This window comes from Heptranchias perlo, chromosome 32 (genome assembly GCF_035084215.1).
Source record: "Heptranchias perlo isolate sHepPer1 chromosome 32, sHepPer1.hap1, whole genome shotgun sequence".
Classification (NCBI taxonomy): domain Eukaryota; kingdom Metazoa; phylum Chordata; class Chondrichthyes; order Hexanchiformes; family Hexanchidae; genus Heptranchias; species Heptranchias perlo.
In genome coordinates, this window is record NC_090356.1 from 11,227,721 (window position 1) to 11,247,148 (window position 19,428).

The 19,428-nt window shown below is 42.4% G+C and overlaps 1 protein-coding gene across 3 annotated transcripts in view; it reads left to right on the forward strand.

Annotated features, from left to right (window-relative positions):
- tmem201 (transmembrane protein 201) overlaps positions 1-19,428 on the forward strand; it is a 128,722-nt gene that overhangs the window by 23,888 nt on the left and 85,406 nt on the right. For all 3 annotated transcript variants that reach the window (XM_067970337.1, XM_067970338.1, XM_067970339.1), the window contains exon 4: positions 18,201-18,377. In XM_067970337.1, the coding sequence (XP_067826438.1) occupies positions 18,201-18,377 (177 nt within the window). The remainder of the gene's footprint in view (positions 1-18,200; positions 18,378-19,428) is intronic.

The window sequence follows — 19,428 nt, forward strand, 5'->3', positions numbered from 1 at the left end:
TATTTCATCTGCATGTATGTATGATGCAAAACTATGAGAGAGTAAAATTTATTTTTGGGATTTAACAATTTCTTCATCCATTGCACTCGATACCTTGGATAAGTCTCTTTTGGGGCCTCAATTATTTACTATTTATTAACGACTTAGTTGAAGTTATAGAAAGTCTCATATCTAAGTTTGCCGATGACACAAAGATTGGTGGCATTGTAAGCAGTGTAGATGAAAACATAAAATTACAAAGGGATATTGATAGATAAGGTGAATGGGCAAAATTGTGGCAAATGGAATTCAATGTAGACAAATGTGAGGTCATCCACTTTGGCTCAAAAAAGGATAGAACAGGGTATTTTCTAAATGGTAAAAAGTTAAAAACAGTGGATGTCCAAAGGGACTTAGGGGTTCAGGTACATAGATCATTGAAGTGTCATGAACAGGTGCAGAAAATAATCAAGAAGGCAAATTGAATGTTGGCCTTTATATCTAGAGGACTAGAGTACAAGGGGGCAGAAGTTATGCTGCAACTATACAAAACCCTGGTTAGACCGCACCTGGAGTAGTGTGAGCAGTTCTGGGCACCGCACCTTCGGAAGGACATATTGGCCTTGGAGGGAGTGCAGCGTAGGTTTACTAGAATGATACCCGGACTTCAAGGGTTAAGTTACGAGGAGAGATTTCACAAATTGGGGTTGTATTCTCTGGAGTTTCAAAGGTTAAGGGGTGATCTGATCGAAGTTTATAAGATATTAAGGGGAACAGAGAGGGTGGATAGAGAAACTATTTCCGCTGGTTGGGGATTTTAGGAGAAGGGGGCACAGTCTAAAAATTATAGCCAGACCTTTCAGGAGCGAGATTAGAAAACATTTCTACACGCAAAGGGTTGTAGAAGTTTGGAACTCTCTTCCGCAAACGGCAATTGATACTCGCTCAATTGCTAAATTTAAATCTGAGATAGATAGCTTTTTGGCAACCAATGGTATTAAGGGATATGTGCCAAAGGCAGGTATATGGAGTTAGATCACAGATCAGCCATGATCTTATCAAATGGTGGAGCAGGCACGAGGGGCTGAATGGCCTACTCCTGTTCCTATGTTCCTAAGTCACCTAGTGTTTGTAATAGACCAGCCAGGAACAAAAGGTAATGCTGTAACATTTTGGATGAGGACATGATTTTCTCCTCCTCTCTCCTTCTCCTAACTCCTCCTCGCCTACCCACCTTTCAATGCAGTGGCATTTCTGTTGTTTATCCAACGTTATTAGTTCTACCAGGAAATAAACCTTTTTCTAAATTGCTTTTTTTGCCTAAATGATTTTGTTTGTTTGAGGGAGTGAGATTTAGATAAATTTATTGGTACTTTAATGCAGGATCTGAATTAAGCTCCTTGAAGCTTTTATGTTGGAAAAGTGCCCTGCTCCGAGTTCTGGTTTTAGCTAAGAGATGGAAGTTCCAGGCTATGTTTATTGATCGCCCAATCCCATAGCCACAATTTAATGTGAACCAAGGGTTCATTTTATCCAGCACCCCAAAAGTGCGATAATGTTTCTTTAACAATGTTGACATTGGAAGGTCCTTTGCCTTCTACATGGTCAGATCTTTGCTGCTAATTGCAGGAATGAATTTCTTGGTGTTTAGTGCGCAAGAAGCAATTTGCACATTTTCTTTATTGAGGAGTTTCGGTGAAAGTACAGGAAACCACTGAGGTTGAAAGCACAGATTAGATAAGGCAAGAAGTGACTCCAATGAATTGGGTGGTTTTTTTTATTCGTTCATGGGATGTGGGCGTCGCTGGCGAGGCCGGCATTCATTGCCCATCCCTAATTGCCCTTGAGAAGGTGGTGGTGAGCCGCCTTCTTGAACCGCTGCAGTCCGTGTGGTGAAGGTTCTCCCACAGTGCTGTTAGGAAGGGAGTTCCAGGATTTTGACCCAGCGATGATGAAGGAACGGCGATATATTTCCAAGTCGGGATGGTGTGTGACTTGGAGGGGAACGTGTCCTCAACCTTGAGTTTGAAAACTAGGAAGAAGGAAAGTTGGAGGGAGATCAGCAATTTAATAGCGTAGAGATCTTTGGAAAGATGAGTTGGTGTTCGAGGCAGTACAATTGGCCTTGATTTCAACGTGGAGAGGATGAAGTGAGGAGTTTGGAGCATAATAGAAAAAAGGCAGGAATGCTCAGAGGTGCAACAACCACAGGTGTTGCTCACCTATTGACAGCAGTCAGATTGGGGTGACCGATCGGCTCTTGGGCATCCTCCCCTCCCTTCCTCCAACTATTGGAGGCTGTGCTTTCAGCTGCTATAGAATTCCCTCCCTAAACCTCTCCACCTCTGTATTTTTTTAAGACTCTGCTTAAAACCTACCTCTTGGACCAAACTTTGGGTCATATCTCCTCCTTTGCCTCGGCATCCATTTTGTCCTTGTGCCTCTGTGAAATATCTTGGGATGTTTTTCTACATTTAAAAGCACTATATAAATGCAAGTTGTTCGGCATTTCACCAAGGCAGTAGGCACCACTTGGGTTAATCTATCTGTCTATCTATACTTTGAGCACTTCTGCAAAACAACTATTTGCAGTAATCTGCAGATCCTCAGTAAGATAGTTATGCAATCTAAATATAATTTGTTGCCAAGAAATAAGAGCTATTTGGTAACATTGTCCTCTCTAAGCCTTAGCATGTCAGATGAATTGTGCTCTCTCCTACACACCCTTCTGTGGTAATATAATGTATGAAGGAAGATTTCTTTCCTTTTTTAGTTAATTTCCAAACAAAAGTGTATCATATCCATACCATAATGTGTATTTGCTTTATGGGCTGACGAATGTTGCTGGGTTGGTAGGAAAAGTGTTATACACGGCTCTCACAGGGTGCCGGAATATAGTTAATTGCTCTGGAATTCCCTCCCTAAACCCCTCCGTCTCTCTACCTCTCTCATCCTTTAAGACTCTCCTTAAAACCTACTTCTGTCCTAATATCTCATAGCTCAGTGTCAAATTTTGTCTGAAAATGCTCCCGTGAACCACCTTGGGCCGTTTTAACACGTTAAAGGCGCTATATAAATGCAAGTTGTTGTTTTACATACGTGGTCTTTTGGTTTAAACAGTAAAGTTTTGGGTTGGAGTCGTGGCTGGCTTTCTCTGGTTTACATTACAACAGTAAATACACTTCAGAAGTACTCAATTGGCTGTAAAGTGCTTTGGGACGTCATGAAAGGGGCTATATAAATGCAAGTCTTTCTTTCAAAGAGAATTGAAGATGACTGCTTTGGATTCTCTGGGGAGTAGGGTACTTGATCAGAGAGCTGAATATTGAAGCCTGGCTAGTGTCCTGATTTACACAAGCTTTTTTCTGACCCTCTTACCCTTCCTAAAACCTGCTATAAAACTAGTTATGCATTTTATATAATAGATGAAGTATTAAACTGCACTCTTGTTAAATGCGCTGTACTTGGGTGAAAATTACGCTGGGCCCTTTAAGATCCTGAATACTAAGTACAATTAACATGATGTTCATACAGGGTTTAGCTATCAGCTGAATGTTTTAAAAGCATTATGGCATGCAGCTCATTTGAAAGGATTTGTAATTCTTCATTCCCATTTCAGTGATGGAGAGCAAACTTTCATTTTGGTGCATGTCAAGTAATTCGGAGTTTATTTTGCTTCAAACTGACATGGGGAAATTAATACTAATGCAAACCTGTGCATTTTATTGGCCTCTTAAAAATGGGAAGTGTAGTCTCCTGCAAGCTTTCTAAAATAGGTACAATCAGCATCATATTCACAAGCTAGACCAGCCATAAACTACATTACAACTGTAAACAATTTTACAACACCAAGTTATAGTCCAGCAATTTTATTTTAAATTCACAAGCTTTCGGAGATTTTCTCCTTCCTCAGGTAAATGTTTCAAGATCTCCTTGAAGCCTACGCATTTATACATATTGAATAATACATGGTGTTTACAGACTGCCCCTGCAACTGCCCGTTGCCAAGGCAATCACCGTGTTCAGACAGAGAGGTGTCATCTGCAGAACCCCCGAATACACATTCAACAAAAAAACAAACAGGGAAAAAAAACAGAGAAAAAAAAACAGAGAGAGGCAGAAACATCCGGAAGGCAGAGAGAGCTAGCAAATGACCCATTATATTAAAAACAGATAACATTTGTTCGCTGGTGGGGTAACGTGTAGCGTGACATGAACCCAAGATCCCGGTTGAGGCCGTCCTCATGGGTGCGGAACTTGGCTATCAATTTCTGCTCGACGATTTTGCGTTGTCGTGTGTCTCGAAGGCCGCCTTGGAGTACGCTTACCCGAAGGTCGGTGGATGAATGTCCATGACTGCTGAAGTGTTCCCCGACTGGGAGGGAACCCTCCTGTTTGGCGATTGTTGCGCGGTGTCCGTTCATCCGTTGTCGCAGCGTCTGCATGGTCTCGCCAATGTACCATGCTCTGGGGCATCCTTTCCTGCAACGTATGAGGTAGACAACGTTGGCCGAGTCACAGGAGTATGAACCATGTGAGAACCTCTCTGGATACATCGAGGGCATCCTGAAACCCATCGTACAGGGAACCCCCAGCTTCTGTCGCGACACTACAGACTTCCTACAAAAACTCAGTACCCACGGACCAGTTGAACCAGGAACACTTCTCACCACGATGGACGTCTCGGCACTATACACCAGTATCCCCCACGATGACGGCATCGCTGCGACAGCATCAATACTCAACACCAACAACAGCCAATCTCCGGAAGCCATCCTACAACTCATCCGCTTCATCCTGGATCACAATGTCTTCACCTTCGATAACCAGTTCTTTACCCAAACACACGGAACAGCCATGGGGACCAAATTCGCACCCCAATACGCCAACATTTTCATGCACAAGTTCGAGCAGGACTTCTTCACTGCACAAGACCTCCAACCAACACTATACACCAGATACATCGACGACATTTTCTTTCTATGGACCCACGGCAAGGAATCACTAAAGAGACTACACGATAACATCAACAAGTTCCATCCCACCATCAAGCTCACCATGGACTACTCCTCAGAATCAGTTTCTTTCTTGGACACACGAATCTCCATCAAAGACGGGCACCTCAGCACCTCACTCTACCGCAAGCCCACGGACAACCTCACGATGCTCCACTTTTCCAGCTTCCACCCTAACCACGTCAAAGAGGCCATCCCCTATGGACAGGCCCTGCGAATACACAGGGTCTGCTCAGACGAGGAGGAACGCGATGGACACCTACAGACGCTGAAAGACGCCCTAGTAAGAACGGGATATGACGCTCGACTCATCGATCGACAGTTCCGACGGGCCACAGCAAAAAATCGCATAGACCTCCTCAGGAGACTAACACGGGACGCAACCAACAGAGTACCCTTTGTCGTCCAGTACTTCCCCGGAGCGGAGAAACTACGCCATGTTCTCCGCAGCCTTCAACATGTCATCAATGAGGACAAACACCTCGCTATGGCCATCCCCACACCTCCACTACTCGCCTTTAAACAGCCACCCAACCTCAAACAGACCATCGTTCGCAGCAAACTACCCAGCTTTCAAGAGAACAGCGTCCACGACGCCACACAACCCTGCCACGGTAACCTCTGCAAGACATGCCAGATCATCGACACAGATACCACCATCACACAAGATGACACCACCCACCAGGTGCATGGTTCATACTCCTGTGACTCGGCCAACGTTGTCTACCTCATACGTTGCAGGAAAGGATGCCCCAGAGCATGGTACATTGGCGAGACCATGCAGACGCTGCGACAACGGATGAACGGACACCGCGCAACAATCGCCAAACAGGAGGGTTCCCTCCCAGTCGGGGAACACTTCAGCAGTCATGGACATTCATCCACCGACCTTCGGGTAAGCGTACTCCAAGGCGGCCTTCGAGACACACGACAACGCAAAATCGTCGAGCAGAAATTGATAGCCAAGTTCCGCACCCATGAGGACGGCCTCAACCGGGATCTTGGGTTCATGTCACGCTACACGTTACCCCACCAGCGAACAAATGTTATCTGTTTTTAATATAATGGGTCATTTGCTAGCTCTCTCTGCCTTCCGGATGTTTCTGCCTCTCTCTGTTTTTTTTTCTCTGTTTTTTTTCCCTGTTTGTTTTTTTGTTGAATGTGTATTCGGGGGTTCTGCAGATGACACCTCTCTGTCTGAACACGGTGATTGCCTTGGCAACGGGCAGTTGCAGGGGCAGTCTGTAAACACCATGTATTATTCAATATGTATAAATGCGTAGGCTTCAAGGAGATCTTGAAACATTTACCTGAGGAAGGAGAAAATCTCCGAAAGCTTGTGAATTTAAAATAAAATTGCTGGACTATAACTTGGTGTTGTAAAATTGTTTACAATTGTCAACCCCAGTCCATCACCAGCATCTCCACATGGTGAGTACAGACAGTTTTTTCAACTGCCCGTTGCCAAGGCAATCAGTGTGCAGACAGACAGGTGTTACCTGCCGGGTCTCACAGAATATACAAATCACCAAAAAAAAAACAACCAACAAACAAAAAAAAAACAGAGGTAGAGAGGTAGAAACATAGAAAAGACAGCAACTGACCCGTTATATTAAAAACAGATAACATTTGTTCGCTGGTGGGGTAACGTGTAGCGTGACATGAACCCAAGATCCCGGTTGAGGCCGTCCTCATGGGTGCGGAACTTGGCTATCAATTTCTGCTCGACGATTTTGCGTTGTCGTGTGTCTCGAAGGCCGCCTTGGAGTACGCTTACCCGAAGGTCGGTGGATGAATGTCCATGACTTCAGCAGTCATGGACATTCATCCACCGACCTTCGGGTAAGCGTACTCCAAGGCGGCCTTCGAGACACACGACAACGCAAAATCGTCGAGCAGAAATTGATAGCCAAGTTCCGCACCCATGAGGACGGCCTCAACCGGAATCTTGGGTTCATGTCACGCTACACGTTACCCCACCAGCGAACAAATGTTATCTGTTTTTAATATAACGGGTCAGTTGCTGTCTTTTCTATGTTTCTACCTCTCTATCTCTGTTTTTTTTTGTTTGTTGGTTTTTTTTTTGGTGATTTGTATATTCTGTGAGACCCGGCAGGTAACACCTGTCTGTCTGCACACTGATTGCCTTGGCAACGGGCAGTTGAAAAAACTGTCTGCACTCACCAAGCATTGTTCTGTGAATTATAAATGCGATTTCATTTCGAGGTTTTCATTTTCACATCGTTCACCTGAGGAAGGAGGAAGCCTCCGAAAGCTTGTGAATTTAAAATAAAATTGCTGGACTATAACTTGGTGTTGTAAAATTGTTTACAATTGTCAACCCCAGTCCATCACCGATCTCCACATCATGACTACATTACAACTGGCAGTGACGTTTATGTTACAGTAGAGGGTGCTATAGTTATAGACAAGTGGTTTTTGATTGAAGTTTGGTGCTGAAGATGTTCGTTATTGTAAGAAAAATGGGGTGAATTTTATAATCTGTTTTTACAGTTGATAGATATATACCTGCCTATTGAACCATTTTAACAATAATGTTCTGAAACCTTCTATGGTTTACTGATGTTTGTCATAACCGGGGTGAAAATAAAGGTTTTGAATTAAACTTTATATATGAAGAAACCAGACGAGATTATAGAGTAGAACAGTTAGCCATAAGGTCTAAGTGTGCACAATGCATTAATAGTTCCACTTCAGCAGAACTAGATGATGATTATGCTATAAGTTGAGCTGGAGTCACCAGACTTATGTCAGAGATGAGCAGAAATCCTTGTGTTATTGAGTTAGAATATAACTAAACACCTTTTCTCTCTTCAATAAATCAAGCCTCCAATAAAAATTAATTTGTTCTATAAACATTCCAGTTAACATTTTGGAAGGCTTACAGTTTCTCTGAAGGCCATTTATAGGACATCACTAGACACTGATATTTCATAATTATCCATAAAGTTCTCCCACTTTGATTAAAGCTTTGAACAACATTTATAGCTAAATGCAGATGTTAAACTATTTTATTGGGTCAGTACTTTTGGCAAGAGTAGTCGGCAGTGATTTATTGGCTTGATCTGTAACAACATAAACTTTCCCAAGTGTTTTTTTTTTGGCCACAAATTATTGGTTATATTCAGAATCCAGATATAAAAAACGTGATCTATATGTGGTCCTTATAGCCAGGTTACCTTTTTTCCCCATGTGATGGTCTCTTTAAATCCAGAACAGGAATAGAAGTTCTGTTGGTTAATATATGCTTCAAATGAGCTTAATTTGTAAGTGAACTGAAGGGAATGGCTTGGTCTCCTTTTACTACGTGTCAGTTGGTGCATTATTTGTTCTGGCCGCCTGTGGTGCTCATAACACACTGTAAACCTAATTGGAGCCATTGGAAAGTAGCAAGAGAAACTTGGAAAATCGTTTTTTTTCCCTCCAACTCGCATGATGGAATTTTCACACTGACTTAGTTTTGAAGGTATTCTTGTCTTTGAAGCACAATTATTTTGATGTCTTGGTACAGTGCCTTACAATTTCATCAGCTATTGTGAGATTCAGTACGCCAGGTTTGGTAGGAACTTGTTTACATGCTTCCTATTGTGTGTATATAATGGCTAAATATCGTCACCCTAAAAATTGACCACACTATCGAGCGACTGCTGCTGGTAGCTGTAGTTTCAACATGCCTCTAAACCTTTGTTTAGATCTAAGGTGACGTGGCTAATCTTCAGTTTTGTTTTGAGCTATTGCACCAGAGTATTTGAATGGTGCGGCGAATTGATGGATCAAGGTGGTGATGATTGAATTACTGATTGACTTGTGGGTCATCGATGTGCTTGTTAAAGATCATTTAATATGGAGAAAAGCAAACTATTTTCCATATGCAAGAAAGAAACATAAGGGCATAAATGAAAAGCAAGGCTGCGATTGTGTCTAGAATATAAAACCATTGATTTAGTTTGGCAGATCCTTTGATTAGCGATATAACGGGAGTATTTATAATTGCTGAATTTGAAGCCTAGCTCAGTAAAAACTTGGGGTGGAGGGAGGTGAAAGAGAGGAGAGGGTACGGAATTGTGATTTATGATACTGGACTAGTAATCCAGACGCCAGTAATCCGGAGAATGTGACTTTGAATCCCACCATGGTAGTTTGAGAATTTGAATTCAGTTTTTAAAAATCTGGAAATGAAAAAAATTGGTATCAATAAAAATTAACATGAAGCTGTCAGATTGTCTTAAAAACGTAATTCGTTCTCCAATGTCCTTACCCGGTCTGACCGACACGTGACTCCAGTCCCACACCAACGTGGTTGACTCTTAACTGCCCTCTGAAGTGGTCTAGCAAGCCACTCAGTTAGAAGGCCCACCACCACCCCCTCAGGGATGAGTAATAAGTGCTGACATTTCCAGTGATGTGCACATCCCGAGAATTATTTTTTTAAAAACCCCGGTGGAGGGGATTGCATATTAGTGCCTTTTTGTTTCACAAAGTGATGCTTTTTAAAAAAAAAAGATTCTTTCCAGCCCCTTTTTATCTCCTCTGCAGCCACTTTAAGACTGAGAGTTTGGGTCATCTGCAAATGCTGCTCTGAAGCCAGATGCTAGGAAATGCACAAAAATGACTATGGTGTTGATTATCCCTCCAGGAGAAGGGCGAGTTCTCAGCACCACCCCTTGTCCCAAAATACAGAATAACGTGTAACGGTGATGTGGCCCATTGCTGAGGCAAACAATTTTGTTGTGACAACTGATCTGTTATTGCTCTGATTTGCTCAAAAATCAGCCGATTCACTGCCCCCAGGATTTTTTAAGGAACATTCCAGAACTAGGGCCTTAAATCTTAATCGTGCTGTAACAAGTCGCTGTTATACTCTGCGTGATGTGGCAAATCACTTGGCGTGGTTCACGACTCAGTGAATTAAACAGTTGGAAATGATCTTGTGTAAACTGATAAAATAGTCAATTGTAGCTTTATGATTTCCTGATCTCTCAAGATAAAGGTATTAGTTAAGAATTACAGTTACAGTATTTGATTAATCCATTTCCACTGCTTCTTGCAGCACTTGTGCTCAGTGCAACATCAGACCATATGCAAAAACGAATCATGTCAGTTGCTGGTTATAGTACATTTCTGTAATGCAATGTGATATTACTTTCAGTGTTGGTTGTAATGCAAGACCTTCACTGGATAACCCAAATCTATCTGCCTGATATCAGTCCTGATCAGTCCTTCAGTACTGATATTCCATTATGTTTCAATTGTTGGTGTTCTATCATTCATCTGTACATGCTTAGTGTGCACAGGTTCTGTGATAGGTTTGCTCAGTGGCTCAAAGAGTTTATCCTGTGAGTCGCTGATTTCAGCCAAGACAGTTACAATGGGTGACGGGGTGTGTGTACGTGTCGGTGTCAGATTGGTTGAACTGTGATACACCGCATGGTTGACTTAATGTGCCAAAGTCACACAGGCAAAATAATGGCAGTCGAGTGGCATCTCTGGAACTGTACCCCATCAAGGAGTTGTCATGAGTTAGGGAAAAAATTGGTGTGGAGGGAAGAGTCCTTCCATGGGAAGATTGATCTATTTGTGGGCTGGCTATTGTAAACCAGATAGCTAAGGAGTGTTCTGTGGTTGGATCACTACATTTAAGCAGTAACATTGAATAGATGATTTTGTGTTGGAATTCAATGCTTTGAATCATACAGCACAGGAGGAAGCCATTTGGCCCATCGTGCCTGTGCCGGCTCTTTGAAAGAGTTATCCAACTTCTGCTCATTCCCCATAGCCCTGCAAATTTTTCCTTTTCAAGTATTTATTCAGTTCCATTTTGCAAGCTACTATTGAATCTGCTTCCAACCTTTCAGGCAGTGCATTACAGTGCTTGGCTCCAATGTTTTTTTTTCCTGGAATTGACTCTTTGGTACCTGTCCAAGGATTTTGCCATTTGTCATGTTTTTCATCTATAATGGCAGATGGTATCAAACAAATGTGTAGCTAACAGTTATGATTTCTTCTGGATGGTTGAACTTCTGGAATAAATGGCAGGTGATCATCACAGTGTGTTAATTTTTTCTTAAGTGCACTTTGTACCGTACTGTGTTATTCATAAATTAGCAGTCAATTCATTGTGTTGGTTGTATAGAATGGATTGCAGAAATGGATTGAAGTATTTTTTTCATTACACCCCTACTCTTCAATTCCTCTCTGAACTGTGATGGGGAATTATTATACTGGCCAGTTGATCAACACATATTGCCCATCTTCAGTAAATTTGCTAACTGTCAAAATGCAGAAAAGTTGCATTGTACTAAAGCACTAATAGCTTGTGTGCACCAAATGCATCCAGTTTTTTCTCATACATTTCAAAATCGCTGTTAAAAAAAAAAATTGGGATATTGCCACAGTGTTCTTGAGCTGGAGAAGGCATAAACTAGCCAGCATAAGAACAAAAGACTTGCATTTATATAGCGCCTTTCACGACCTCAGGACATCCCAAACGCCTTTCATCCAATGAAGTAGTCACTGTAGGATACGTGGCAGCCAATTTGCGCACAGCAAGGTCCCACAAATGGCAATGTGATAATAAGACCATAAGAGAGAGGAGCAGAAGTAGGCCATTTGGCCCCTCGAGCCTGCTTCGCCATTCAATGAGATCGTGGCTGATCTGATTTTTACTTCAACTCCACTTTCCTGCCTTTTCCCCATATCCTTTGACTCCCTTGCTGATCAAAAATTTGTCTGAATCAGCATTGAATGTATTCAATGACTCAGCCTCCACAGCTTTTTGGGGTAAAGAATTCCAAAGATTCACGACTCTCTGGGAGAAGAAATTCCTCCTCATTTCCGTCTTAAACGGGCGACCCCTTATTCTGAGACTGTGCCCCCTCGTTTTAGATTCCCTCATGAGGGGTAACATCCTCTCACCATCTACCCTATCGAGTCCCCTCAGAGTTTTGTATGTTTCAATAAGATCTCCTCTCATTCTTCTAAACTCCAATGAGTATAGACCCAACCTGTTCAATCTTTCCTCATATGACAACCCTTCCATACCCGGAGTCAACCTAGTGAACCTTCTCTGAACTGCCTCCAATGCAAGTATGTCCTTCCTTAAATAAGGGCACCAGAACTGTATGCAGTACTCCAGGTGTGGTCTCACCAGCACCCTGTACAATTGTAGCATGACTTCCCTGCTTTTATACTCCATCCCCCGAGAAATAAAGGCCGGTATTCCGTTTGCCTTCCAGATTACCTGCTGCACCTGTATGTTGACTTTTTGTGTTTCATTTACGAGGACACCCAGACCCCACTATCGCAGCATTTTGTAATATTTCTCCATTTAAATAATATTTTGTTTTTTTTATTTTTCCTCCCAAAGTGGATGACTTCACATTTTCCCACATTATATTCCATCTGCCAAATTTTTGCCCATTCGCTTAACCTGTCAGTATCCCTTTGCAGACACTTTGTGTCCTCATCGCAACTTGCTTTTCCACCTATCTTTGTATCCTCAGCAAATTTGGTCACGACACACTCTGTTCCTTCATCCAAGTCATTGATCTTTATTGTAAATAGTTGAGGCCCCAGCACTGAGCCCAGCGGCACCCCATTAGTTACAGGTTGCCATTTTGAAAATGACCCTTTTATCCCGACTTTGTTTTCTGTTAGTTAACTAATCCTCTATCCATGCCAGTATATTACCCCCAACACCATGGGCTCTTATCTTGTGCAATAATCCTTTATGTGGCACCTTATCGAATGCCTTTTGGAAACCTAAATATGCTGCATCCATTGGTTCCCCTTTATCCATCCTGCCCATTACTTCCTCAAAGTACTCTAATAAATTTGTCAGACACGATTTCCCCTTCATAAAACCATGTTGACTCTCCTTGATTGTATTATGAGTCTCCAAATGTCTTACTACTACTTCCTGAATAATGGATTCTAGCATTTTCCTAATGACCAGGTAATGTTGGTTGTGTTAAATATTGGCCAGGACACCTTTGAGAACTCCCTTGCTCTTCTTCGAAATAGTGCCGTGGGGTCTTTTACGTCCACCTGAGAAGGCAGATGGGGCCTCGGTTTAACATCTCATCCGGAAGACGGCATCTCCGAAGGTATAGCACTCCCTCAGTACTGCACTGAAGTGACAGCCTATAATTTTTGCTCAAGTCTCTGGAGTGGGACTTGAACCCACAACCTTCTGACTCCGCGACGAGACTGCTACCCACTGAGCCACGGCTGACAGCATTCCTGAGCCAGGTTACTATCAAGTGAGGCAGTGTGGAAAATGAGCATGTGTGAATATAAGGGCTAGGATTGGATTTCGCTCTGATGCCCTCACCTGGTTGAGACCCTGTTGACGCTCATTGTCCAGGCTACACATGAAGAAGAATGGCCAGTTGGGTAGTTACTGAAGGACTATTGGCGTGTATGGAACTCTACACCAAGAGGAGAAAATGCAAAGGAAACGAGCACACAAAATTCTTTGGCAGGGGCCTATTTCTCATCTCCTGCTTCAAAATGCTTGTTTTAGCGCTTAATATAAAAGAACCAAAGGCGACATAAGGAAAAACTTATTTACGCAGCAAGTGGTTATGATTTGGACTGCACTGCCTGAGGGGTTGGTGGAGGCAGATTCAATTGTGGCATTGAAGAGGGAATTGGATAAGTATTTGAAGGGAAAAAAATTTCAGGGTTACGGGGAAAGGGCCGGGGAGTAGGACTAGCTGGATTGCTCTTGCAAAGAGTCGGCATGGGCTCGACGGGCCAAGTGGCCTCTTTCTGTGCTATAACCATTCTGTGATTCTAATTGATCTTTACATGAAAGACCCTAGTTTATTTACACATCAAGCCTGTGTGATCTGTTTAGTGAGTGTGTGTTTGTTTAGTGAGTGTGTGTTTGTTTAGTGAGTGTGTGTTTGTTTAGTGAGTGTGTGTTTGTTTAGTGAGTGTGTGTTTGTTTAGTGAGTGTGTGTTTGTTTAGTGTGTGTGTGTAGTGTGTGTAGTGTGTGTAGTGTGTGTAGTGTGTGTGTGTGTGTGTGTTTAGTGTGTGTGTGTGTGTTTGTTTAGTGTGTGTGATCACTCAATTGTGAACCTAGAACTATGTTATTTTCTGAGAAGGGCTCAAGATGCTTCTGAGGTGCTTGGGCGTGTGAGACCTGCTGAAAGAGTTTTGATAGAAACTTCAGAAAGCTTGTGGGGCCCACAAGGCGTCGTCTAACGCTGCCACATATAAGGAAAGTATTTTGACAGTAGTAATTAAGATGAATTCAGTTGAGGCATTGTGGATAAATAAAATGTTCATCTTCTGAAGTTGAGCCAGATAATTCAGAAAGTCTCCACTGTTCAGGCAAGGTAAGGTCATGGAAAGGTTTCCAAACCGTGGGTTGTGAGGCTTTATGCCAAAAGATTTTTTTGACCGTCGTCATTGAGATGAAGTGTGTTGTTTTTTTTAAAAAAGCTTGGCTATCTGTCTCTACAGGTACAGTATAATAAGATCTCACCAAGGATACCACGCAAGATAAAAGTTCATAGCTTTCTGTCAAATGACAGAATGTGACTCCAGACACTGCTGTTCTTAGCTTTATATTTCTAAAATAACTCGTCAGGATTTCATAATGTCGGGGGAGAGGGAGAAGAAATGCTGTGCAATCATTTACTTGCATGCAATTTAAAGACATGTCCAAACAGTTCTCCCTCTTGGTTCAGAGCTCCTGGGAGTCCATATACAAAATTCAGGACCAAGTTGTGAGGTTGATTTGTGACCAAAAAGGGAAACTATTTCGGAGAGGGGTTTTCTGCTGATGCCAGCTGCACCTAAACTCTCTGGTAATTGGTTTGTGTCCTTATGGAAATAGAATGTGCACTCCAAACTAGGCAAACAAACTCTGCCTACGTGGTTTGGTTTGGAGAACTTCAAGCTTGGTGTTGAGTTTCCATTAATGTCAGGTATCCAGCTGAGCCCCCAAAAATGCAATTTGAACTTGTGTAGACCTGTTTTGAAAGACATCCTAGCTTCCTGTTCTTGGCTGTGGCACTACAGTTTGTCCATTTACTTGAAATTGGTACACAATAACTGGGTTGTTCTGGGTTTTTTTGGCTGATCTCTGATGAACAAATATAAGAAATGAACAAACTGAAGGCACTTGCGTCAGATGTACAGTTTTAACTTGAAGGTGTCTTATTCCTATCTCATTATTTTGTAGGTTTATTAAGATTTTCTCCTCTTTCCTTTCTTCCCTCCTAAAGACGTTGGTTCTTAGGTTTGGCTTCTGTATTGCCGGCAGACCACCCAGATGTTCTTCCTTCTTTGTGATTGAACCTCGACAGTGGGTCGTCAGCATCCTGCCCAACCAAGGAGGGCCCCGTAACCAACCTGAGTGTTCTCCTCACTAATTACCTCCTTGTGTCCTTTCCTGCAAAATAACTGGTTAGAGGTAGGATAGGATAAACTGTCACTTGGAAAGGCATGGTTTAATCAGGGATAGTCAGCATGGATTTGTTCAGGGAAGGTCATGCCTTACAAATCTGATTGAATTATTTGAGGAAGTGACAAGGAGGATTGATTAAGGTAGACAATTGTAAACAATTTTACAACACCAAGTTATAGTCCAACAATTTTATTTTAAAATTCACAAGCTTTCGGAGGCTTCCTCCTTCCTCAGGAAGGAAGGAGGAAGCCTCCGAAAGCTTGTGAATTTTAAAATAAAATTGTTGGACTATAACTTGGTGTTGTAAAATTGTTTACAATTGTCAACCCCAGTCCATCACCGGCATCTCCACATCATGATTAAGGTAGTGCAGTGGATATTGTCTACATGGATTTTAGTAAGGCATTTGGCAAGCTCCCACATGGCAGTCTGGTCAGAAAGGTAAATGCCCATGGGATACAGGGAAATGTGGCAAATTGGATCCAAAATTGGCTCAGTAACAGGAAACAAAAGGTAAAAGTCGATGGATGTCTTTGCAAATAGAAATCCGTTTCCAGTGATGTGCCACAGGGCTCTGTGTTGGGTCCCTTGCTGTTTGTGGTATATATTAATGATTTGGACTTGAATGCAGGAGGCATGATTAGCAAATTTGCAGACGACACAAAAATTGGCCGTGTAGTTGATAGTGAAGAGGATAGCTGTAGACTCCAAGAAGATATCAATGGATTGGTGGAGTGGGCGGAAAAGTGGCAAATGGAGTTCAACCTGGAGAAGTGTGAAGTAATGCACCTAGGAAGGGCAAACAGTAAAAGGGAATACGCGGTAAACGGGAGTATATTGAGAGGGGCAGAGGAAGTGAGAGACCTTGGAGTGCATGTGCAGAGGTCCCTGAAGGTGGCAGCACAGGTAGATAAGGTAATGAAGAAGGCATACGGAATGTTCTCCGTTATCAGCCGAGGTATAGAATACAAAAGCACGGATGTAATGATGGAATTGTATAAAACGCTGGTAAGGCCACAACTGGAGTATTGTGCACAGTTCTGGTCACCACGTTACAGGAAGGACGTAATTGCTCTGGAGAGAGTGCATAGAAGATTTATAAGAATGTTGCCAGGGCTTGAAAATTGCAGCTACGAGGGGAGATTGGATAGACTGGGGTTGGTTTCCTTGGTGCAGAGGAGGCTGAGGGGTGACTTGATTGAGGTGTAAAAAATTATGAAGGACCCAGATAGAGTAGACAGGGAGTACCTGTTTCCCCTAGCGGAGAGTTCAAGAACTGGAGGACATAGATTTAAGCTGATTGGTGGAAGGATTAGAGGGGACATGAGGAAAAACTTTTTTTACCCAGAGGGTGGTGGGTGTATGGAATTCGTTGCCTGAATTGGTGGTAGAGGCAGGGGCCCTCAACTCTTTTTTAAAAGTACCTGGACCTGCACCTAAAGTGCTGTCAGCTGCAGGGCTACGGACCGGGTGCTGGAAAGTGGGATTAGAATGGACACCTGGTTGTTCTTCGAGCCGGCGCGGACATGATGGGCCGAATGGCCCCCTTCTGTGCTGTATCTTTTCTATGGTTCTAGGTAAAGACTGGCAACCCCAGCCGTGTCCTTTTATTATGCAGCCCCTCTCCCAGCCCTGGCTCAAAATCAGCCCTCCGAGCACCCTGTTCTTTGACTCAATAATGTACCAGGTGATGCATTTAGCCACTAAGCATTTGTGCACTAAAAATTTCAGATTTTTCATATCTTTCATATCTTTCTTTATGGATATAGGTTTTTTTCCCCCTCAAAAATCACAAGATTCAGAACTACATTCACTTGTGTGCAATATTTAACTTTTTTCTCTTGGGTCCCAGTTATTTTTATGTGACCGTTTTGCTGTATAATATCTAGATCAAAGGGTCAATGGTGCTGAGTTTCCAAGGATTACTGGAAAGTACAGGATTATTGCTGTAAATAGAGAGTGCAGTCATAAATGTCTGCAACATATAACAACAGTATAAGAAAACGCTGGGTTAATCTTGAAGAGCCTCAAGGAAAAAGTAAGCTGCTTACACTGCACATTATAATAGGAAAAATTATTCTTCGCTAAAATGGGTAAGATGGGTATAGAGGGATATGGGCCAAGTGCAGGCAATTGGGACTAGCTTAGTGGTATAAACTGGGCGACATGTACATGTTGGGCCGAAGGGCCTGTTTCCATGTTGTAAACTTCTATGATTCTAAAATATTTTTAAGTGTATTCAATGTGCAGCTCTTTGAAGGGGATAAAATAGTACATTTAGCGGTAAAACAGATGAGTTAACTATCTTCTCCCCAGAGCGCAATGGGCAACCTGATCCCAGGCTTCTCTTTGTGCTACTCTAACCTGGGCACAAGGAGCGTGAAAGCAATTTGGGACAGCATTACCATTTGCGAGGTGACTCTGCTTGGTATGGAACATGGTGTTTGTAATCGAACACACTGCACCACATGGGTGTTATTCGCAGTGTTTGGCTGCATGATCTAAGTTATTTTTTGTGCAGAGAAGGTACATAGGAACAGGAAATGCAGTGGAAATAGAATCGATGATAGCATTTAAAGGGAAGTGAAACAGAAAATCTTAAAAGGGCAAGGGAATGGAACTAAGTGGCAGCGATGCTATGGGCTGAATGGTCGCTTGTGTTGTAAAATTCTGAGATATTTGGATGCATCCAAGTTCCATCTTTACAATGTGCATTTTCCAGTGGCTGGCTGGTTAAAATTGAACTTTTTTGTATCTCTCCTAGGACAAGTATGAAGAAGAGATTGAGGTATATAAACACCACCTCGAACAGACTTACAAGCTGTGCCGTCCCTGTCAGACCGCTGTGGAATACTACATCAAACACCAGGACCGGCAGATTCGGGCAATTCTCTTTGACCACCAGCTCCGTCGTCGAGAAGCAGACAAAACGTTTGTGCAGGTAAGGGTTAGACGAAATGTCACGGTCATGATGAAGAGAATTAATTTTTTTTTTAAATAAAAGCTTTTCCAGTTGAGGGGGTGGGCGGGAGAGGGTGATTCAGGAATTTCCAGTAATGAAGCTTTCGGCTTTGAAACCCTTTTGTAAGAAAGCCTGGGAAGGGAGGGTTCTGCTATGACTTGATGAGAAACCTTCCATTGTTTATCTCTGCAGTACTACAAAGGCACCATAGTTACATTATTTTGAAAATTTGATGTATTTGCTATTTCTTTTTTTTGTTTGACCAGAATTGAGTATAAAACCTTCATGTTTCCCCCTTTTTTGATCATTTTTCAACACCTCCTTCAAGTGCTCTTTTGATTCATTAATTGTTAACAACGACAGATTTGACTTATCGTTTGATACTCATTTGAGGCACTATTTTGACATTATGATGATGGAAGGACCTCGTTATACTGTTTGGACATTAACATAGTTTCAGACACATTTTGCCTGTGATGCCAGAAAAAGGTGTGGTCTGAACATGATTTTTCAGAAGAAACCCAGCTGACGTACTTTGTATGGGGCAACAGATTGCAAGTTTCAACCAGAAGGTTTCAATTCTGGCAGTCTGTTTTATGCAGCTGATATTGGAATAAATTGTTTGCCTTCTGGGCAAGAGATTCTGATTGACAGTCATAAACTATTATCATGTCGTTAAAAGGGTACTTGTGCTGATAATTGCTAGACGTAACGTTCTGTGGTGAGATTAATATGCAAATACAGCAATTTCATGAAAATCACGGGGAGATTGAGCGTGAGATGCCGTTTTCGCGAAGTTAACAGCGGAGTGGCGCAAATCGGCCGTTAGCTTGTGGCGATTCGCAATTCACAGGGTATCTCTTGCTCACCAAAAGTTGCTGGCCAATTTGCGCATTAATAACGGTGTACGTCGTTCAGACGTCAATTTTTCAGCAAAATCTGACCCCTTGTTTGTATAGCAAGTTGTTTTCTACAGCAGCTGACTCTGCTTTGAAACAAAAAGGTATGCAGAAGCTTGCACATGCACATT